This window comes from Pagrus major, chromosome 4 (assembly GCF_040436345.1).
Source record: "Pagrus major chromosome 4, Pma_NU_1.0".
Classification (NCBI taxonomy): domain Eukaryota; kingdom Metazoa; phylum Chordata; class Actinopteri; order Spariformes; family Sparidae; genus Pagrus; species Pagrus major.
In genome coordinates, this window is record NC_133218.1 from 15,973,314 (window position 1) to 15,996,474 (window position 23,161).

General features: G+C 40.1%; 3 protein-coding genes across 4 annotated transcripts in view; all 3 read right to left on the bottom strand.

Annotated features, from left to right (window-relative positions):
- Positions 1 to 12,815, bottom strand: part of prmt3 (protein arginine methyltransferase 3) — a 53,771-nt gene extending 40,956 nt beyond the window's left edge. Inside the window, exons 1-10 of the mRNA XM_073464249.1 lie at positions 12,733 to 12,815; positions 12,355 to 12,481; positions 11,291 to 11,373; positions 11,149 to 11,198; positions 10,884 to 10,989; positions 9,436 to 9,601; positions 8,702 to 8,843; positions 6,522 to 6,587; positions 4,836 to 4,957; positions 1,782 to 1,881 (exon numbers count right to left, since the gene is read on the bottom strand). Of these exons, the coding sequence (XP_073320350.1) occupies positions 1,782 to 1,881; positions 4,836 to 4,957; positions 6,522 to 6,587; positions 8,702 to 8,843; positions 9,436 to 9,601; positions 10,884 to 10,989; positions 11,149 to 11,198; positions 11,291 to 11,373; positions 12,355 to 12,481; positions 12,733 to 12,754 (984 nt within the window). The 5' untranslated portion in view covers positions 12,755 to 12,815. The remainder of the gene's footprint in view (positions 1 to 1,781; positions 1,882 to 4,835; positions 4,958 to 6,521; positions 6,588 to 8,701; positions 8,844 to 9,435; positions 9,602 to 10,883; positions 10,990 to 11,148; positions 11,199 to 11,290; positions 11,374 to 12,354; positions 12,482 to 12,732) is intronic.
- A 1,219-nt stretch (positions 12,816 to 14,034) lies between these two features.
- LOC140994979 (uncharacterized) lies at positions 14,035 to 16,889 on the bottom strand. Of its 2 annotated transcripts, XR_012178749.1 has the most exons (4): positions 16,782 to 16,889; positions 16,612 to 16,673; positions 14,434 to 15,931; positions 14,035 to 14,280 (listed from the first exon to the last, which is right to left on the bottom strand). XR_012178749.1 is itself a non-coding variant. In XM_073464850.1 (3 exons), exons 1-3 carry the CDS (start codon positions 16,802 to 16,804, stop codon positions 14,493 to 14,495), a joined length of 1,524 nt encoding a protein of 507 aa, XP_073320951.1. In that variant the 5' UTR covers positions 16,805 to 16,889; the 3' UTR covers positions 14,035 to 14,492. The 2 variants fall into 2 exon arrangements, 1 of the variants encoding a protein (XP_073320951.1); XM_073464850.1 differs by having other exon boundaries at positions 14,035 to 15,931.
- A 1,231-nt stretch (positions 16,890 to 18,120) lies between these two features.
- On the bottom strand, positions 18,121 to 22,150 carry LOC140995051 (oxidoreductase HTATIP2-like). The gene is made up of 7 exons (XM_073464947.1): positions 21,964 to 22,150; positions 21,093 to 21,282; positions 20,894 to 21,001; positions 20,488 to 20,625; positions 20,293 to 20,354; positions 19,160 to 19,400; positions 18,121 to 18,747 (listed from the first exon to the last, which is right to left on the bottom strand). Exons 1-6 carry the CDS (start codon positions 22,086 to 22,088, stop codon positions 19,184 to 19,186), a joined length of 840 nt encoding a protein of 279 aa, XP_073321048.1. The 5' UTR covers positions 22,089 to 22,150; the 3' UTR covers positions 18,121 to 18,747; positions 19,160 to 19,183.
- Positions 22,151 to 23,161: the final 1,011 nt, after the last annotated feature.

Below are 23,161 nucleotides of genomic sequence, written 5' to 3' on the forward strand. Positions count from 1 at the left end.
ACACCCAAGGGATCTATCTTGCAACCCCAAATGGGAAATTTGAAAAAAATTGACACTTTATAAGAGGTTTAGGGGATTTATTTTCAAAACAAATAAATAATTGATGTGGAAAATTCAGCGAGGGGTTAAATAGAGGGTAAAATACCTGACTTTGAACAACCCTTAAAAACCCTTAAAAACATGATTAAAATGAAATACTCACTGCATGCAAAAAAGATTACATGCTAGAGCGATGATGGCTCCAGATTTTCTCTCAGGTAAGATACTACCTGGCTATAAGACAAAGTCATTAAAGTTTAATACAGTCTAACACCATTTACACAGAGTAAAAAGTCTCCTCCAGTGACAACTGTCATTTTTCCATTTTATACCGGCAGATTGGAGAGCAGCTTTTGAGGTTCAGGCCACTCTGAGAAATGTCTGCCATCGCTGCCGTGATGGGAAGTGACTGGAGAATTCTTAGATTTATTAGCGCTCTCTGAGCTGGTGTCATCAGAGATTACGCCCCCTATCCTTCACCGCTCCGCCGGCATGTCAACTGCCGAATTTCAATTTCCCCAGTGAGAGGATGGGAAGGCTCTGGCTGGCGACCCCTGCTTGTGACCCTGGGGTTTCACGATGGATGGGGGAGGTGGAGGGGGGACAGATACGGGATGCTCATGAATTAGGGATGACTTCAGCAGTGCGTTCAACTTTGGCCGTCCTGCCTGTATCGCCACAGAGAATCTCCCTGATAAATGGGCATCAAGGGGAAGGAAGACTGCTCTTCTTGGTTAGGTATTCAGAGGAGCTCATGGTCGAGTTTAGCCACGTTTCAGCCATGTTTAAAACATGCGTCACTACTACTGGCACCTTGGATTCTGCATGGTCATTGGCTGGTTGAGGTTAGGCTGAGCAAATACATTGCTTTTTCTTCTACTGTACGTGTTTGAAGAGTTCTACAGTAAGATGGAAGACAAGCTTCAAAGATATTTCCACAGTTCACATATAAGCAAACTTTTTTATTGATATTTCATGACTCATAAAACCAGTTCGTTGGCTCGAACAGTATATTGAGGATGCTCAGTATATATAACAGTGCTATGACACAGAGCAGCACATTTTTTATCAAGCTTCATTAAGTGTTATTTGTAGAGACCTACTGAAGCTGAATTTGAGAAATGACTTGTTTGAAGTTGTCACTTACTCTGACTTACCACAGCATTAATAAAAGTTAAAGTTGCCTTACTGCATTTTTCAAAGGCCATTTGAAGACAAAATACCATCTTTAATTACTACACCATTTATACACACCTCCTCTTCTAAACCAGTCATATTCATTCATCCATCTGTGCTGTTTTAGTCCTGAGTTAATACTCCAACAATGTCATAAAATGCCATAATGTGATTAACAACAGGGAGGTAGTTCGAGTCTGACCTGAGCTCACCAGTCATGCCTGAAATGTGTTTAATCAGGCGACAGTATCACAAAAGCAAAAGACATACATGGAGTCGGTTGACCCCTCATGTGCATGCACTGCAGATTAATAGATTCAATCATCTTCTATGGATGTTCTGACTGAACTGATTTATTCTCCATTTCCTAAACTGAATTCTACATAGAGACCTGTTACCTCCATGTTTTTCTGGATTTTGTTTGAATTCATGGAAATCACACAGGAACATTATTTGGAAAAGCGATGAAGTCTCGCATTTACTGATTCACATCCTCAGCCAATAATATGAATTAATATAATGTTTAAGCTGCATTGCTTTTTTCAATACACGAGATATGTACTGACCATCCATTCTGAGATGATGATGTCCACCTTCTCCACAGGGAGGTTGATGTCTTCGATGCGGCCTTTGATCAGAGTGATCTTGTCCTCCAACTGGTTGGACCTGTGCGTAACATGCAAGAGTCAGAGGACTTCGACAAACAACTCAATTCAAATTTACGCAGTGCCCAATAAACCAATGACTCAAGAAAGGGCTTTGTAGTTTTGAGAACTCTAGAGTCAGGTGATGATGAGTCTTCATAGGTCCATCACTAGTGCGACCCTTTCACATCACATGCAGTCATATGAATCCTTTTTAGTAATAGAATAAATAGTCAACTGAGTCTGAGTCAAGAACATCATTTTGGGCATTTTTTCAAACTTGTCAATATCTCGTCAATAAGTCACCATATTGTTTTCCAAGTACAGTATATTTCCAGCCTTTCCTTAGTCGTGTATTGACTGTGGAAGGTGGGATAACTGTGGGCCTGTAAAGGTGTCATGCTCAGGTAGGGACTGTAAGATCAGTGCTGCTGTTTAAATGATCCTTCCTTTCAGACCGGCCAGTCTGGGTATCAATCTCTGTGAATATTCCATTATCATGACAGCTAATGTTACCGAGGACAGAACAATTACTCACAGCGGCCCAGAGTGCATTTCTGTGGCAGCGATCCTTATCTTGAACTGTCTCTCCCCTCTCTGCTGCTCTGCTACCGCCGCTATCACCTCCTCCCAGAATCCAACAGCCCCCCACACCCCTCACCCACATCCCCCCACCTCCTCCACCTTTCACAAGAGGGAAACACTGTAATCTCATTATTGGGGTAATTTAGAGGACAATGTCAGGACTCTGGGGAGAGAGTCAGTATCTGTGTGGCTTTGTAGGTGTGTGTGTGGGTGTGTGTGTACGTGTGTGCGGCCTGTGTGTCTGTGAGAAAGAGGGGAAAGAGATTGTACATTTCATCATAGGAAACCAGTGTTTGCAAATAATTGCGGTCTTTTGATGTTGAAGCTATCCTTTTGTCATACAAAGTAGCCTTTTCCTCATAATTTAGATGTGTGTGTTGTTACTGAGGATACAAACTTTTCGATACAATTATAATTGTTTGTTTCGTTGTTGTTTCGTTTAGGACTTTCACATTAAGAATGAAAAAGCAATAAAGAAAAAAAATATTTAACTGGAATGGCACTCAGGGGAGTGCATACCTCTTCCAAGGCCCTACAGCCAAGATACCAGCCACCTCAATGCAAGATCCATGCATTATTTTCTGAGACATTACGTGGAAAAAATGCCCTATCTAGCAATGCTAAGGAAAGTAAGAAAAAAATCCTGGATCTGCCCCCTTATCCAGATCTGCACCAAAAGTTAATGGGGTCTATTCTGGACCGAGACCCATCCTCCATCCAAGTTTTGTGGAAATCCGTTAAGTAGTTGTGTAATCTTGCTGACAAACCAACCAACAACAGACAAACTGACATGGCCAAAAACATAACCTCCTTGGCAGAGGAAAAAATGCATTACCTGACATAGTAACAGCAATAATATCACTGAAATCCTATTAGTAATGTGTTATATCACTTTGTTACTGCTACCAATAATATAGGAAAAATAAAGAAGAATACTGAAGACATTCATGTGTACTAGTTCATTTTGAACTTCTAATGTCAAAATTGTGAACAATAAACGAGTGAACTTAACTTTGAATTCGTTTTTGTGAAGTGTGAACTTGCACAACACTGGCCAGTGTCCCTATGCATTCGTAATGTGTGTTACTGGCTGGTAAAACGCTGATCAGCATTCTTCAACCAGTATCAAGTATTGGCTGACAGACATCAACAAACTGCTGAGCCCATATCACCATTCAAATTTGAATTTAACTGGTCTACCTAAAATATTACCTAGTGTTTTTCCACTGTGTTGTCACAATTCAAAGCTTTCTATTGGATAATCCATCAATTCAAGCCATTTAAAAAACGTATTTAGACACTATCCATTAAGGAAGTGACTGTGAAGGAGGGAAGTCACATCTAGCTTTTCATTTAAACTTCGGCGACGGAGTCGAGACAGGAGATGGATGCTCCTGCCTAACCAACAGGAGCCACTTTAATTACAAACCTGATATTAACATCAAGAGGAAGTGATGGACACACAAAGGCCAGCAGCATGCACACACACATGCACATGCAGAAGTAAGAGCTTTTGAATCACAACTCGGGAAAACAGTAGCCTTAAATGGACCCACGGGCTGTGTGTGTTTGTGTGCATACATGTACGAGTGTGTAGGATGGGGTTACACATCTTTCTTTAGTTGAATCTTCACCACTGGCGAACCTGCGACGCAGCTTGCATGCCAACACACACACTCCAACAGCGAGTCAGTGGGCTGTAAAATTAAAACGTCCTTTTCCTTCAGCAAACCCCGTTGTTTTGCTTATACGACACTCTCTTACATAACGGTAATAATGGCAGTCATAATGGCCCCTAACTCAAAAATGCATTTTAGAGGCATGGGCATGATGGAGGAAGTGGCTGCAGGTAGACAAAGGGACAGCGGAGGCTCTGGTGGAGGTAAATGGCTCCACTGAGGAGAACAAGCGGGTGGAAATCTGGAAACAAACAGCACCTGAAATTGGACTGAGGACTGTATTAAAACATACCATCAGGGGGTCATCTACATGTGTGCGTTTGTGTGTCTGAGACTGCGGGCCTCGGACTGAAGCCACTGCAGGGGAGGAGAGGCGAGATGTGATTGAGTCAGACTGAAGGTGTAAATTATGTGCATTATGGCCATGCGACTGACAGCAGCTCTATTGAAGTCAACCAGCTGCAACAAATAAAAGGTGGCTGGAGGTCACACAGACCTCTACTCACACAATTCTTGGTTGCACATTAAGGTAAGATGACCCTTCTACACTGTCAGCTGTTGAAGGAATGCTTTGATGAGAATCACATGACTGACGTGAGCTAGCTCTATCGTAAGGGAGCTAATCTGCTAGCATGGTGAATTTTAAAATGTTTCACTGCTGTGAGTACCATAAATGTGAATCCTTTTTTGTTGAGGCAGGTGTGTGTCTCACCTGACTATGTCCATGGCCTGATAGATGATTTCTGATTGGTCGACTGCTATGACCTTCTTGGCCCCAGATCTGGCAGCGAACATGGACAGTATGCCAGTCCCACAACCAACATCGAGCACCACCTGCAAGACGAGAGAAGGAGAGGGTGAGGAGGAGAAGAAGAAGGACTGCTGTGAAAGGCTTCATCAGGATAAAAGAAAACTTTTATAAATAATAAAGCTGTAGATGTTGCAGTGTGAACAAGGTTGCTGGTTGGACTCTTCCCACATTGTCCACAGTTGGTTTTTACAGTTGGATGGAGGGTACATTGCCATCCAACGGTTCATCTGTTTGCAGATTACAGCCGTTGCAGTTTGTGCTAAAAAATAATTAGGGCTGCACGATTTGGTAAAAACAAAATTATACTGCAATAATTTCGACAGATATTATGATTGTGATACGATTGGTTTAGTGGAAATGATCATTTCTGCATCACAATTTTTATTTTCACTAAAAAACTATTAAAATCATGTGACTTGTGTCGGGGTCTGTCTCATATAAACATGTTTTTTGTTTTTACATCTAGAGAACAATATTTGTAGACCAAGGCATCTCTGCAGAACTACAGTGCTTCATTATGATCCTTTTTTTCCATTCGTTTTAGCTTTATCAAAATTATGTAGCCCTAAAAATGATAGAATATAAGATTGTAGCGGTGATCTGCTCAACTAGGATGAGCTGTTTAGCTGATTTGGCTTCCACAACTGCACTAACATCTGGAGGTCAGGTCATCTAAATTAATTGTATGTTCGACATAATGAACTCTGAGTAATTCTGTTCCTCTGGTTCCCCTCGCAACTTTTAAACCTAGCCATCGTTATTGTCGGACAAGTTTTTAATCACCTCTATTTCAGGTTCCTATAGGTTCCAGCTAATTTGTTCATCTTTCACCCCCGACTGGTGTTAAATGACTGAAGCACATCTGCAGTGACTATACACACATCTATACGTAACACTGGGTTTATGTGTCTATATTTAAGGCAACTTCTCTGCGGGCATCCCGCTGCCTTTATGGGTTCACAGAGGGTCGCCAACACACTGCTGACTCGACACAACAAACAACTCCTCACTCCTTTCTCCATCTTTCTGTACTCCCCCATCTCAAGAGGACTGCAACAAGAATATCCTGTTTTGTTTTCTATCTAACGCTTGCTGTAGAAGGTGACACTCTCCTCTCTGCCGAATGTTTCGCTCTGACAGGGATAATGTACGTTCCCATCAACACACCCTGCCTCCCTTCTCTACAGCCTCATCCGAGCACTAACCAGCAGCCGCCCATATAATGGATGGTCATGATACAGGCCACTGCTTCCTGCAACTAAAGGCAATGGGAAAAAAAGGGATTGGGGGGGGGGCAGGCTTTTTTTTTTTTTTTTTTTTGGGGGGGGGGGGGGGGGGTTGTTATGGGTTCGGTGGTGGATTGCACGTGTCTGTTATCAGCACTCTGCAGTCGACATTCGAGGTGCTAATAAAATCACACTGTGTTTTAAATCAGACACCATCACCTTATTAATGTCTGTCCTGCAAAATGCACACACCTATTTCTTGTTAATAGGCTTGGCTGTACATTAAATCAGCTACCCTGCACGTACTGTATACACACATTTAATACATACATATCTGTTTGCATTTGTTCATCTGGCTCACCTTGTCTCTGAACACTTCAGGGTTGCGATACATGAAGTCACGGTAACTCTCCGTGCGCACTTTGTCCTGCAGAGAGAATGTTCAAACATAAACACAGAGAGAAAAAAGAATATAAAATGTTAATGTGTACAGCGAACATTGAAATTTACTTCAGGATTTCGAGGGTTTAAGGGAGGTTTATAAATGTAACCTTCTGCAGATTGCAATTGCATTTAAGTGTTCTACGACTTCTTGTGTTAGGATGCTTATGTTATAAATTTGAATTCAGCACAACAATCAACAATCTCAAGAGCATGCAGATAACAGCAGATCAAAACAGACTGCAGGGAAAATTTCAGAGCAAATCTCTGGAACAACTGGGAGTCCTGGGAGGGGACTCTGATATTACACAAGTGGAGGTCAGGTCAGGACTCGCTAATTAACCTGCCACTCAAATCTGACCACAAACTACATCACTTCCTCTCTGGAGTCAGAATGACAGAATCTACTGACACGACCGTAACATGCATTAATCCAAGGTAGAGTAGAGTAGGTTCTATTCAATAGTTGTTTTTCTTGGAAGAAATTTACAATAAGGAAAGCTTTCATTTAGCAAATCATTTGTAATGTGAATATGATGCCCAAAGAGTCATTCAGTGTTTATTGCTCTCGGCTAGAAGAGTGACATAGGCTCTGATATTTGTGTCATTTAATTATGACGTAGCTGTAAACACCAGCAAAACACAAATTGATGCTATATCAAAATGTTGCAATTGCAAGTCCATGCTGGTACGAAACATCGTAACAAAATATTTACATTGTAGTCCATCTATCTTTAAGCTCGAAATGCTCCCAGAAGTCTATGTTGTAAAAAAATGTCAAACAACATTCAGACTGAGGGCTGAATGATTTGGGAAACATCTAATTGTTATTTTGCAGATGTAAATCACATGCTGTTGCAAGTTTGTTTTTGTGCTATGATGTAAAAAACAGATTTGTTAACTTGTCTACAGAGTCTTCATGCATATTTGGATGTAATTCAACTTTGTAAGACTGGCAGAAAAATGTCTTCAAATTTATCTTAATAGGGTACTTAATTACATATCCATATGTACATAAAAAAGCTACTGGTCGCTCTTATTGTTCTGCTCATTCCCTCTTTGTGTTTTGCTGACAGCGTTTCCTCGCTGAGCTGCGGCAGAGGCAACAACACAATCAGGGAATTTCATACTTAAAGACCATATTCTTAGAAGATGCCACTTAATTTGGCCAGCTCAGATAGCTGATGCCTCACATTAACATGAGCTAAACTTGAAATTGTTATTTTGCAAATAACAGAAATGAAGATTTTGTCTCCCATCACTTACATTAGGATTGAAAAAGGTTGCAACCAATAACTTTTTTCTTGAATATGTTGTGATGTGGGTCTTGTTTTACAGTGACATGTAAAAAAAAAAAAAAAAAAGTTAACCTGTCCATTAAAATGAAGGCTACAACTAGACATCTAACTTAGAAAACGTGACATCCTCTTTCATACAGTCTCTCAGACACACACACACACACACACACACACACACACACACAGTGCGTCATAGGTGATATACTTGACGTCGACCTGTGAAAGAGTTGACCACATTCTACCGCAAAGCCCCCCGTCACGTGTTCTCGGCCCCTCCTGAGGCTCTGATGGAGTTTACAGCCTGACGCACTCACATGACGCAAAACTTAACAGTGCTTAGCACCAATCAGGACTGCCAACAGGAATATGTCTAGGCACTGCGGTAAGTAGAACAGGAAAGGAGGAGACAGAGCTGACCCCCACCCTCATACGTACACACCCCTCAGCCTGCTGACACTTTCAGCTTTCGGCGTTTGAGCAGTGTAAAAATTAATTTCCACGTTTCGAGCATCCACCGTGCAGGCTGGCGTCTCACATGAGAGCTCAGCGCTTATTGCTGATTTGTCACTTTTGAGAAAATGTCTTGTCCTCACTATCAATGTGTGCATAAAGATGATCATTTTCATTTACGTGCTACATCGAAATCTTTCAGCCAAGACGTACGCTGATGAACCCACTTTTCCTCTGCAGAGACTGCTGCGCCTGGGGGGGGTGACTCACAAGACTGTAATGAGACCTGCAGGCCTGGTCAGTGTGTGTGTGTGTGTGTGTGTGTGTGTGTATGTGTGTGTACAACTCAGACCTTCAGCATCTCCTCATGGATGCCATAATGGCCGTAGGAACTGAAGTAAGCCTCGTCCTCGTCCTCTCGGAGCTCGGCCACAGTGCCCAGGTTGCCAGATTTGCTGGTTTCTGCGTTCAGTACCAAACCCTGAGCCAGAAGCCTGAAAGAAGAATGGGTAGATCTGCATTTAACTTCTCATATATTAGCGCGGGACAAAAGTAGCAGCCTGAAAGCAGAAAGCACACACAACCTTCATGCAGGACGTAGCAGTAAATGGAGGAGATGGGAGGCATTCATCTTTCTAACTCTCTTCCACCCCTCCTCACCTCAAACCCCCACCCCCCTCTTTCTGTAATTTTCCCTTATTGCCCCCCTTCCTACCTCCCCTCCTCACTTTAACCTCCATGCTGCAGTGGAATTTTCCCTTCCCTTTTTTATCTTTCCCCTTCCTCCAAACTTCTTCCACAAGGTACTGTAGTTGATGTTTCAACAAAACTGGGTTCACTGTGTCCCCCTGCTGGCCTCAGGTGGGTAGTGCAGAAGTACAGGAACACACTGGAGTGTTAAATGACTGAAGCACAGCTGCAGTGACTATACACTGGCTTAAAGTGTCTATATTGTATTTAAGGCAACTACTCTGCAAGAGAAAAAAAAAAGGAAAAAAAAAATCTACCAAAAATTGACAACAAATTAACTAGTAACAGGTCAACCTTAGTGGTTATTTAAAAAAAAGGCAGAGAAACGTCACTGACTTGAGTTTGTGCAGGTCATCCATGGCCCTGGCAAGCGCCTCCTCTGAGCGGCAGGCTCTCTCCTCAGCGGCCTGTGCCCTCCGGAATAGTGCATCATGGGACTCAGCCCCAGACGACTGGCATGTCGACAGGCCCGGCCTCTCGCTGTCACAGAGCTCCTCAGGGTCTGCCAGAAATACAGAGAGGGGGGAAAGACTAAACAAAGTGACTAACTCCTGCCTCTAACCTCAGATTTATTTACTTTAATGTTTGCTTCCCATTTCTTTTGTTAATTTTAATTATTCATTTTGTATTCATTGGATTTTAAATGGCTGCTGCATGAAAAGTTTTCCTTGAAGTGACACTACAGTGAAGTGAAGTAAACTGAACTGAGTGGATGTAAAACCTCTGTACAAGAAATGGGTGTAGCTTTTGTTTGGTGTGTTCATTTTATGCCTGACGAGATTTGGCAAAATATGAAATTATATTACAGCTGCTCCTTTTTAGCAGCTACAAATGTAGCACTAACTCAAATATCAATTATAACCATCATCGGCAAAGCCTATTTCTAAAGCTGTCATTTTGCACAGTAATTCAACAATCATACAGGGAGAAATACACCAGTGAGAGAGACCATTTTCTACTGCCAGGGCAATGCAGCTAAAAGACAGGCCTGGGGTTGAATAAAGTACGTCACTCTCTCTTTTTCTCAACCAGAAAATCTGTCACTCCATTTACCTTCACTAATGCTCTCTGCACCTGCACGCAAAACTAAATCCAGCTCCTTCGCTGAGGATTTTTCAAGGGGATTCTGGGCAACTGGGCAACTGGGCTGCTTGAGAGAAAATAGCAACACCAGAAAAATGACAACTACAAAAATCCATGACAAATTATTTTGTGAAATACTAAACAATCATGTTTGTGTTTGAGTTGAGGGATCTGACAATCAGGCAGAACAGCAATCTGAAGCAGCTGTTCCCCCTGTGAGTGATCTGAGAAAACTGCTTTTGGCCTATCAGGATCTAATCAAGAGACAAAATAACTAATTATCAATATGTTAATGAGACAATCAGGATGGGAACCAGAGGACTGAATCAAGATGTGTTAATGTTGTGAAAGTTGTACATTTATAGTCACTATTTGCTTTACACATTTACAGTGAATTTAGGCCAGACGAGTACTGCATAACAGAAGTTTTCAGTAGCCTCACTGTCCACCTCATAGGCTGCACGATCATGGGGTCCCAACTGTGATTGAACATGTTTTATGCATTTGTTGGTTATCTTGTAGTGTGAGCAGTCATATCAGCATATTTGCTTCTGTAGTTAACCTCGGTTCAGTAAGTACAGTCAGGTAACATGACAAATGTCATCAGAATCATATTAAGCCGAGCCACCACTATGATTAAAAATAAATGCTTGTTGGATTATTGATCATCTTGTTACTATAAAACTTTAAAATTGCTGTACCTGTCTGCAGCAAGGGGTCGTCCTGTAGGACTGGTCGCAGGAAGTCTTCGCTCTCCCAGGGTAAGGGAGCATCTGGCAGCCCCGTCAGACTGGATGCATCACATTTCTATAAACACAGATTTGTTTAGAAAGAAAATCTATCTATTTTATTGCACTTTCACGTTGTTATGCCATAACTAGATTATTTTCCATCAGATGTTTTCTCATATCTTCTTAGACTGAATTTCAACAATAAATACATTTTTTTCTTTCATACAGTACTTACTTTTGACCGTATGAAGTTGATCATCTTTATGTAACCGTAGTCATCTAATTCTAAAAAGGGGAAAAGAAGGTTAAGCCATTTGCACAAATTTGAATAATCCTCTGGTTCTTCAGAGACACAGAGAGTTTAAGAGTTTACTTACTGTGTTTTCTTATCACGTCTACGAGGTTGACCTGGTGCTCAGCTGTGCAGTGCTGCAGGGTGGCAGGCACAGAGCTCAGCAACCTCGAACACAGAGTTTACAGGAAAATCAGTTTCATTACAACATCTAAAATATTATAAACTCACATATTAATCTTTGTAAATTAGTAACAGATTTCTCAGATTTATGAGAGAATAAACTGGATCGTAACATACAAACTTCAAATTTTATGAACAGTTGCACCCTGCTGAAATACTTGTTGTGGTTCGAGTTTAGATTTGCAATTACTGTATCAATTTGCTGCATGTCACAGTCCTCCGGCAGGGAGGAAACAATAATGAGGTCTGACTTGGTTTTGGTTGTGCAGACTACATGAAAAATAAACAACAAACTGAGACTGATTTTGAGCTTTTAAATTGGAAAAATTAAAAAAATTAATTCTAAAAAAAAGTAAGAAAATGTGGTGTTCTACAGCACAGTTCCCTTTAAAGGGGCACTCTGTAGTTTTGGAGAAGAATTTCACTATTTACAAAATTAATGAGGTAATAATGAGGGATGCAGGATATGGATTTTTTTCCAACTGATACCGATAACCCATGATTACCTGCCTCTCGCAGCATTTCACATTTTTGTATTTTAAAAATAAGTTCATAACCTGTAGTTTATGCAGATGTTGCGGGAAAAGATGGATGATTTATTATTCACAGCTCGAATAACATTTATTGGGTTAAACTCAAGACTTTTTCCCTCCTCTCCAAACACTTGTGGAACACATATTGCAAGTTACAACTGTGTTGTCTTCTTCTGAACTTGAAAAACAATGCCTTCTCCAGCAACACATTTAAGGTCAGTTTGTTTATTCAGTCGTGAAAACAAAGTGTTTGTTGAGGCATAAAAAAAAAAAATCACTTTCTCTTCTGATTACAATTTCCTCCCCAAAACAACACAGTGCGCCTTTAAGAAAATCAGTGCATTTAACATGTCAACCTAGACTCATCCAAACGCCTGCTGTAGGTAGATGTTGCACAAAGTCTGCAGTCTTTCCTCCAGCAGCAGCATCTCACCTGTCACAGAAGAGACAGGTAACCTTAACCTGCTGACTGTCCTCCTCCAGCCACTGCCACTGCTCTTCGTCATCATCTTCGTCACCGTCAGAGAGCTCGGGCATCTCCTCAGCATCTCCATCACAGTCTATCAAAACGAAACCTCATTACAGTTGCACGTTAGAGACACTAAACCACATAGCTTAGTTGAAGCAAGCTAAGATAAATTAGCTTTAACGTTTCAACCGAGCAAACGGCTGCTAACGCGTCGTGAACGCAAACAAAGACACAGTTCAGTCGCAATATACGCAACAGACATTATCGCCAGCCAAAACATCAGCTTGCATTTTTAAAAAGTGTAAGTTTTGGGGGTTTAAATTAGCTATTTACTGCACTCACGTGTGTCTGTGTACTCTGCCATGATGTCGCCTTGGTTTCAGTGGACTTCCTGGTGACGTCAGGTGACGTAAAGAAGGGCCGAGTCACAAGAGGCACTACCAGGTAGACGCCACCAGATGTCGCCAAAGCTTTATTTAATTTATGACACCTGTGTACTGCAACTCGGACACCGCTGGTCCGACACACAGGTGCAGGTGAAGAGTATAAATGTGACACAAACACAAACCTGGCTGCTTGGATAGGAGTTTGATGAAGGACAAATGCCAATAAAATTAGGTAAGTTTTTCTTATTTGAAGACGCTCAAATAATTATTCGTTTTGAGGCATACATTATATATACATAGACTTAAGAACTCCTTTGTCCCTCATGCCATCAGGCTGTACAACTCCTCACTTGGGGGGAGGAGGAAATAGATAGCCGGCAATACTGCAATACTGTGTCACTGTGCAATAACTTATTTATCTATTTACCTATTTATTCACATACATACCTGGACACTCTTACTTTCGTGCAATAATTTCTGTACAATAACACATATACAGTCCTCTACATTTATATTTATTTTATTTTATTTTATTTATCCTATTTTATTTTATTTTATTTTATTTTATTTTATTTTATTTTTATTGTATTCTATTGTATTTTGTTCTATTCCTATCTTTATTTTCTATTTTTAGCCAAGAGTTTATTGTGAACTGTATGCTGCTGGAAATTCAATTTCCCTGAGGGAGTCATCCCAACGGGATCAATAAAGTGCAGTCTACATACACAAATACACACATACATACCACTCAAAATTAGTTAGGGATATTGCGACATAGGTGCATATATGTATGTGCATTGATATGCAATAAAAGTCCATTTAAATGTGTCGCATTATTTTTGGGGAACAAAAACGTTCACAAAACAAAAAGTCAGATATGTCACAGAATAAAGAAAAGTGAAACACAACAATATCCCTAACTAATTTTGAGTAGTGATGATCAGCAGCAGTAAAATGCATCATACACATTATGCACCAGTAATATCCTAAAACATTTTATTTCATAGTAAAACACTGACAGGGACCATTTTTCTGCATGTGGAGTGCTTTTGATACTAAAGTTAAAAGTTGGATAGTAAAGTTTACTGATAATACTTGTGATTTTGTGTGCAGGACTTTCACTCGTACAAGAATATTTTCACTGTATGGTATTAAGCCGACAAACACTATGTAAAAACAAAACAAAACAGGGCTAGTTTAACAGCTGCTGTGATAACAGCTTTATCACAATGTCAAAATGTGGGAAAAATGCCAGTAATGTGTATTAACAGTTAATGTTTAATAACAAAATAATAATTGTGAATACAATAAATAACATTTCAAAAATATACTCCAGACTTCTGTTTAACCTCCAAACTGATTTCTGATTAATTCTGATTTCTTTATTTACCCCAGCAAAGCAAGTTTGTGAAGACCAAAAAGAGCAAAAGCTTTTAATGATGATATTTTCTTCAGAGTCAGACACTTTGTGGACAGGCAACAGAGCTCAGAGCAGGTTTAAAATCTGTCAGGGAAAAACAGATCACATCTTTAACAACAAGTTATTTCACCACTGAGACCTTGACAGCTGGTACCAATTTGCATTATTGCAAAACAGACATAGCTCGAAATACAGAGAAGTTGCTAAAAATGCATCGGTTTAACCACAAAGGCGTACCTCTTGCTGGTGTTGCCACCAATATTGGCATTTGCCGAAACGGCATCAGTCAGGTGAAGTCAAACTTCAGACTGATCCTTTTCCAAAGGACTTGAGACAACCGTGTCACCTTCTCCTTCTTTTTGTGCTGGTTGTACAGTCAGAGGAATAACTGTAACTTGTTCATTCTTTTCCAAGGCAGGTCCAACTTCTGCTGAACTCTCAGACTGGTCATCATGGTTTGATGTTTGAGGTACAAGCTTTGCATCTTGGCTCTCCGTCTGCATGGGTGAAGCAGACTTGGTGCTTAACTCTCCATCTTGGCTCTCCGTCTGCATGGGTGAAGCAGACTTGGTGCTCAACTCTCCATCAACTGAAGGAACAACTGATGAAGTGATATATGATGTCTGAGTGGGAGCCGTTTCTTCGTCTGATGAGAGGTTGTGAGGAGGGAGATCAATTGTGGGAAGTCTTTGGAAAGGTTTGAATTTGCCTTGGACATGGCTTAGTGCTCTATCCGGTGGTGGAGGATGCCAGCTGCTGGGTTGTTTTCCTCTGGTACCGTAATTAAGATTTAGCCGCCTTTCACTTGATGCTGGAACACCAAGACCAAACCCTAGTTTTGTTGAATCATGGCTATATCTTCCCTGATTCTGTTTTACAGATGGAAACCCCTTTTCCAAGAACTTTCTACCTGCTGCAGAACTAGCTTGTGGCTGTGTTTTGTCAATGCTAGGCTTGATGTGGCGAACCTGGGCGTATCCTCTTGCTTCAGACATCACATCACTGCTGAACATCCTGGGACTCCATGTTGGAGTCTTCCCTTTTCCTGCTGAATTACTGCCAGGATTTCCACTCACCTCAGGCCTACTTGGGAGATGCGAGCCATGTGGGTGTATGGAAAATATGTTGGGTCTGGATGGGTTTATATGCATCTTGTGAGACTCAGACTTCAGACTGGACTTGATAGCTTGGATATCTGGACTTTCTGTGCTGCCGTGTGAATGGATGGGGGCCCCTCTGCTTGGTCCAAAGCCCACTGGTGCTTTCTCTACCCGAGGTGAAAAACCTCCCGTCAGCTTGGTTCTTGATAGATGAAAGATATGGGGCGGGACCTGAACTGCACCTGTGGAGAATACAGAATCAGAGTTTGCTTGATGAATCTTCTTGCCTTCGGGAAAAGCGAATGCTTCGGTTCCAGAGCGGTCGTACACCCCAGCACTTCGTCCTTGTGCAACTGTGGCAGAGTTGAAGCCTTTTTTTAAAAGGTTGACTTGGCTTTTTGGAACATTTCTATATACAGCATAAGGATACCGGCTTTGAATTTGTGATGATGTAGAGTCGGTGGTGTGATCTTCTTGAGCAGGTTGGCTGCCACTTTGCCCTCTGGCCACACTTGAAGTCTTGAAACCAGCTGTAGGGATTCTTACAACAGGTAGCTCACTCCATCTTTTGTAGTTTCTTTCATCATTGTGGACTCCCTCTGGTGTCTGCCCTGCCTGGACACGTAGAACGTAACCTATTGAAACAAAACACATTGACAGATATCATACAGACTTCTCCAGTGATGGAATGTAACTGAGGTATATTTACCCAAGTACTGTACTTCACAAGTAAAGTTGTGTGTGGTGAGTATTTCAATTTTCTGCCACTTTATACTTCCAAACTACATTTTAGAGGCCAGTATTGTACTTTTTACCTCACTTTGATAACTTAAATTACGAGTTACTTTGCATGTTGGATGCTAAATCAGAGCCAACGTTGTGCATATTTAAATTAATTTATTTTATCTGCAATTGGATTAAAATACAAAACACCAATTTCAATCATCAGATTTCAATCATCATTAAGAATATCAGATCTGATAATCAGTTGACTCATGGTATACAGTCTGTAAATCTATATGTGATTTACTTTTACCTGTACTTTTGATACTTAAGTACATTTATTGAAAGAAAGTTACTTTTAATACTTCGGTACATTTGATTTCAGATACTTTCCTCAAGTAGTATTTGAATGGGAGACTTTCACTTTTACCAGAGAAATATGTTAACACAATATCTTTACTTTTATTCAAGTACAACTTTTGGGTACTTTTTACAACACTGGATTTTTCCAAACAATAGGCAACTAATCCTGTCATTTTTAAAAGCATATTGAACATTTAACATTTCTGTTAAAATTGCAAACTTCCAATACCTTTCTGTGTATCCTCACAATTTATGCCACGGTCCAGCAGCCAAAGACAAAGAACAAACAGCCTGCAGAGTGAAGGACAACACAGGTAAGATCAACAGTTTCCAGTGCCTCTTTAGATGACCACTGAAGTCACTTCAAGTGAAACCTACAGTATGTTGAACACCTGTTACCTAAAATATCCTGTAGGGCTCATTGTAAAGCCTGTTTCAGCAGCACCATACCCAACAGTAGATCAAGCTGTGGCTACCCTGATGGAACAGGTAGCGCAGATCCACACCAAAGTTTATAAACTCCAAGCTGTGAGAGGCAGATCAACTCAGCTGCTCCTCATTTTGGACTAATTGCTGCATGGCCAAGATGGCAACACCCAAAGCTGCAGGAGGAAGAGGAGGCTGTATGTTCTCCCCCAAACAATGTCAGTTTGAGGTAAATTCTCCTGTTCAATGTCACTTCTGGGGAGTACATCATTTGTTGTTTGCTGAACGAGCTGTAGACATGTTTGGGCAAATGTTTTAATATTTTGCGTCAAAAAAGAACGTGACTGTCAGTTATTAGTACTCAAACTTTTGTTTTTAGTCTATTGTGGATAAAACTGCATTTCAGTTGAAGCTTTGACTTTCTTGTTGCAGTACAAAGATAACTTTAGATGGGTTTATTGTTTGAACCACCCATTACTTGAAGCTTAGTTAAAAAAAAAAATAGTTTGGATGAACTGTGTCATCTAATATAAACCTCTTGCCAGCTAGTAAGATTAGGAGTAAAGAAAAATACAAATTACTTCTTGGAAGGAATGATTCTGTTATTCAGCTGGTGTCTTTTTACTATTTTATTTATTTATTTTTGCATTGTATGTATCTGAAACTAAACCTAGTCTTCACTTGAAAGGTATGGGACTTTATTTGTGTGTACCTGAGGTCATCATCTTTTAATAGAATGAATGATATCCCTGATTGACTTCTGGCAGAAAACTTTATTCATAACTTAATATTTTACCACATTTGGTGATGATGTTTTCATGCGGCTCTAATGTACACAAATGTATTTTATCATTTCTGGAGAATTAAAACAAATAAATTGCAACTTTAGACACTTAAGGCACATTTAGCTGTAACTGAGAGCCAGGCCACAACACATAAGCCTTTAGAGTATAATGGGTGTTACCACATTAAGTCACAGGGGGGCGCTGCAAGATCAAGGAGGAAAAAAATGCAAGTTTATTTAAATATTGTCTCTGAAACACAAAAATAGACAAATAGAATTAAAGTAGAAGAGTGTTGTAAAAGAAAAAAGAAGTTGGAAAAATCTTTTAGATTTTTGCATGAACACAATACTCTTAAACTATGCATGTGCGAGCAATGTCAAATATTAACATGGTTCTAAAATGATTGTTGAAATAAGGGAATATGGGTTAAAATTCATTATCATTTATCAAATACAGCAGTTAAGACCTTAAATTGGTTACTGAACTTGTAGGACCATCATTTAGCGTCAGAAAAATGCATTAAGAAGTCAGTATCAACAAAGTTTATTCAAAATTGTTACCATTGATACCATTACTGGTATCACTGTAAAAATTAAAATCTTTAATTTATGGCATTGTATACTACATACTACACAGATGTATAGCACAGATATATACACCAGATATTATTATTGACACAGTTTTTATGGAATCATTTTCATAAATCAAACACACACACAGTTAAATATGTATAACAATGATATGAAAATTATGTTTTTAATCAAGTGTAGAATAAACCATAAAACCACATTAAGGCAGTTTTTCAATGTGCTGTGTCAAAGCACAAATAATAAACATCAAAAAGCCTGGCTGAAAATATTACATTCACTACATACATCATTCAAGACCAAAGAAGTTAAACCCAAATACAATTTCAAGAATAAATATTTTGCTAGCTTCACAGGATGTTTCCTCTTTATAGAATCTAGCAGACCGACTACAAGAAGCACTTTCATAGAAACACACTTTGGTTTCCTGAAAACAGAAAAAATCATGGATACATTAATGTAAATTTTCAAATAGGCATAATGAGAAAATTCTGATAATATGATGATGATGATGACGACGTGGTTATTATTTTTAGCGTGCAGTCGTCTTTATATCTGCTGCATTATCTGAAAAGAGAAAAAGAAACTATTAGTTTTGAGCCTTAACTTTGTACAGGTACAGCTTTAGAGCAAAAGCAACATGCCTTAGGGTTTCTTTGGTAAGATCATCCTGTAAATCTTTGCCACAGCCGTAAGTGGGCTTTGCCAAAACAAAAATTTGAATCATGAATTATTATCTTGAGATGAAAGATAAAAGCCTTTAGTGGCAGACGCCTTAATCTGACTTTGTAGCAAAGGTGGTTGAAATTTAAAATTCCCAATATTCACCAACCTGCAATCTCAAGAAGACTTTTGTTACGAAAACTAACTTAATGTACTGCTTGTTTATTATTAATACTTATTTGTTCTGTTTGTGTGTATTATACGAGGCCAAGCTGTCAGTGATGTCATCAGTGAAAACAGTTAATATTTTTCTCACCTCACTGTATTTCCTCCTCCTCTCTTATTTCCCTTCAATCTTTCCCAGACTGGCGATGTCTTTGTTCTCCAGGATCTCCGTCTTCTGCTCAGGTTGAATCAGAGTGTTTGACACCATCGCTTTTGCCACTACTTGGATTGGGATGGCCATGGATGTAGAACAGACAGAAGAAAAGGCACCAAGGAATTTCCTGGCCATCCACTCGGCAGGTCGACTCTCCTGCCTATCTACCAACAAAACCCTGTTGGAGGAAAACACAAAGGTATTGATGACTTTGTCAGGCTTTGTTCAGACTGCAGGCAGAGCAGATGTTTCTCTAGCATGGCAATTAAAAAAATTCACTTCTCAATAGGTCATACTAGCAATACTTTAGTAGATCAACAATCGGGTACAATCAACATTTGTATCATGTAAAAGGGTGCGATCACATGTTTTCTATGGTCTGCACCACAGTGGAAAAAGTTGACCTAGTTACAATTTTGTATTTGGTTCATTCTAATTTCACACTAAACTATTAAGATCCATTCATGACAAAAAGCACATGGTGTCACAAGTGCCTTGTTTACTGGATGGAGTTTTGGTAACCTGTTAACAAATAAGATTGCAGTCCATGAAACATAAGTAAAGCGTAATATTTCTACATATTTTCTAGTTTCGTGGTCCTAGTACTGCACTTGCTGCCTCACTGCCAAAGGCTTACTAGGACACTGGAATATTACGCATAGCCGTCACTGATATTAGTATCTTTCCTCCTTTGACAAAGTGTGCTGTGAAAAAACCCTGGTAGACGACAAAATTCATGGAGACACTGGAGTAAAATATAATATTGCGTTATAAATAAAGTTTTCTGCCAGAAATCAATCAGGGATATCCTCTTCTTTAGTGTTGTATCAACTAAGAACCCATGAAGACTGGATGAATGTGAGCATCAGCCCAGATTTAGCTTTGTTCTGCTCAGCTTCCCTATGCATTATAAACTAATCGCATCCAACATCCATTTCCATATTCCTCCAATCCAATTTGTTTGAGTAATTTCCTGTAGCAGGTTTTTGTTTTAGGTTTTCTTATCTCATATGGGAAATGTGGAAGAGTGTCTTATGAAATGACTGAATTAAGCAAATTGGATCACTCACCCTGGTCTGTAAATGGCATATCTGTCAAAACCCAGCACCTCAATATCTGCTTCCACTTGTCCCTGGAAGAAAATCAATTTCACGTTGACCTTTCACTGACTGTCCAATGTCATCATTTAATGAGGCCCACAGGTAAGGTTTAGTTGAGAAGAAAACTCCAGCATGTGGCATGTATTCAAGAAAGGAAATAGGTACCTTGACTTTGAGGTAGAGGAAGTTGCTGTTTTTCTCAGCTCCTCTAGAGGACTCCAGGTGGAACTGTGTGCAGCCTCCTGACTTGGCGAGCTCTGCTGATTTTAGAACGTAGTCATGATCGACACGGATGAATATTTCCTGAAATAAAACGGACGAGTAACAGGAAAACAATTATTTTGATGGCATTTTGACAACACTGACAGCTGTCTGCCAAAGCTTGCATGTCCTTGACAAAATGTAAAAATCTACATGTTCATATTAAAATCAGCAAATTAGCTGATCAGAACAAAGAATCAATGAGATCATGTTGTTAATAAGTGATGTATTATAATCATGACTGGACAATAATTCAAAATTGTTGTTAACAGCTTTCCATTTACAGTAAAATCTTAATGAGTTAACTCACAGCCCCTGCTTTTGCTCTGGTTGTTCCCAGGCAGCAGTAGCCAACATCATGACCTTGGAAAGCAGCAGCATGGTCATCAAGCTTCTCAAAGTCCACCACCTCTTGTACCTGGAGGCATAGAAAACACAAAGTCAAGCATACATTTACTCTGGACAACATCTCAGGTGATCGAGTCAACTGAGAAAACAAACCCACTAACCAGCTTTTCATATTCCTTGCCCTCAAAGGTGAGCTGCCTCCTTCCTATGAGAGTAATCTTGGAGAAGATGTTGCGCTCCAGCAGCTCTTGAAGCAACACCTTGCCTGTCTCTCCAGAGGCACCGAGGATGAAACAGCTTTTATTTTGCTGCCTGAAGTTTTCCTCCAGAGTCTTCATGTCCTCAGCCATGCTGTGTGTGCAGAAACAAATTGACTGCTCTCTTAGCGCCTGTATAAGCTCAGATCAAAGGCAAAAATCAAACAAATGGATTTATGTAGGCAATGTGTGCAAACGTAAAACAAATTGTGCAAACAGTGTTTACTATAGCTGCATTAGGCATGTTTTCACATACTCATTTGGGCAATTGACAGGAGATTGACTGAGCAAGTCAAGTAAGTTACAGACTGTCACTGTATAGTATTCATGACAAGAAATGCTATGTTCCCTCTGTCACAAGCTCAACTGTCGTCGACCTCGGTGGACGACAATAACTTTAACTAATATCTTAATTATTAAAAACTGATAAGTAATGGCTGCAATAGGTGCCGAATTAATGAGAAGATGCATTTAACTCAAAAGCCAGTACTAGTTTTGTATTACATAGTAAGTACTTTCTCCATAAAGAAACGAGACTTTAAATTGACGGATTTCTTAAAAGGGGTTTGGCTTAACGTTCGTAAGCCATGGAGAGATATAAGCTTTGCTTCTCTCTGACGTTTACATTGGTGGTCCACAGGTCAGAAACCATTAAAGCTAACACTTCCCATTTACGTTAGTTACATTTTACATGTTTTTAATGTAAGACAGCAGCTAACTTAACGTGCAGCATCTGGCTGGCAGACAACTAGCTTGAACCTCCGCTGCTCTTTACCTGGTGTATTTAACCGGATCAGGGTCGTCGAAGTAAGTCAAAACCGCTGCAATGACAACAACTAGGACAGCTAGGAGCCCGGTAGCTTTTCCCAGAGTGGTGCCCAGTAGTTTCATAAGAGACATTTGCAGGAGCAGCCATGGACCCGTCGCTGGGAGCAACGGTTAGATTGCTAGGACACTTCCTGGTTGCTTCATCTTTGCGGACGGTGCTCTCTTCCTGCTTCGGTGATAGGCTGGGAAATATCAGAAATGATCGTCACCGTCACTTTGTGGCTTGGCAGACGGCACAAGTTAACTTAAAGATAATTAATTGTATAATATTGTAGTGAATTAAACAGCGAGAGGGACTATGAACTTCAAAAAGCGCTGTTGTCATCCTCGTTTTCCACCATAGACAACGATTTATAGACAGCGCATGCGCACTTGCAATTTGAAGGACCCCTGAGCCATGAGAATCCCTCGTGTTCATCTGTGCAGCCTCTACTGTAATCCAGAGCAGTTTTTTAGCCAAACTGGCCCCTATACCATAGGGTCATTACTTTGTTAGGTTCAATACACAAAGGCAAGCAATACAATACAATACAGTACAATACTACAATAATGTTTGCTGTTTAACTTGATTGGATACTGCATATGTTTTTTATGGAAGGCAATTAAGATAAGTGTTAAATTTTTATAATAAGGTTTGTGGTTTGACTATATCTGCTTTTAATTATTTTTACATGCAATATTGCCTTTGCTAGTGTGAGTAGTTTTATATTAAGATATTGAAACCGTACCGTTACCGTGGTCCAAAAACTGTGATGCATACCGAACTGTGGGAAAACTCTACCGTTGCATCCCTAATAGCTTCGTGGCAATTTTGCATTCCGAAGGTACAGAATTAAATGTGCTATTTGGAAGAAAAGTTGTTTTTTGAGTCTCACTCCCAACTCATCCAAAACTGACATTTTGGGATGGTGGTCCTACAATCCCAAAGATTCAGTTTTTGATAAATTGGGGAATCCCGGAGCATCATTATTTGACGAGTTGGGAATGAGACTCAAAAATCAACTTTCTTGCAAATGGCACCTTTTAAAGCCCAACAAGCTTCTTCCACAGACCAACTTTTTTGATGACAGCTGAAGTATTGGACAGGAAATGAGGGGAGAGTGAGAGGGGATGACATGCAGCAAAGGGCCACAGGGTAGAATCGA

Bases quoted from the DNA above. Each gene is read 5' to 3' on its own strand.
- LOC140994979 (XM_073464850.1), bottom strand. From the start codon at position 16,804: ATGAGCCCTACAGGATATTTTAG. The intron at 16,674-16,781 runs GTAACAGGTGTT...TTCACTCTGCAG, and splicing joins AGCCCTACAGGATATTTTAG to GCTGTTTGTTCTTTGTCTTT. The intron at 15,932-16,611 runs GTATTGGAAGTT...TTGTTTCAATAG, and splicing joins TTGTGAGGATACACAGAAAG to GTTACGTTCTACGTGTCCAG.
- LOC140995051 (XM_073464947.1), bottom strand. From the start codon at position 22,088: ATGTCTCTTATGAAACTACTGGGCACCACTCTGGGAAAAGCTACCGGG. The intron at 21,002-21,092 runs GTTAGTGGGTTT...CTATGCCTCCAG, and splicing joins GCAAGGAATATGAAAAGCTG to GTACAAGAGGTGGTGGACTT. The intron at 20,355-20,487 runs GTACCTATTTCC...ATTTTCTTCCAG, and splicing joins TCCTCTACCTCAAAGTCAAG to GGACAAGTGGAAGCAGATAT.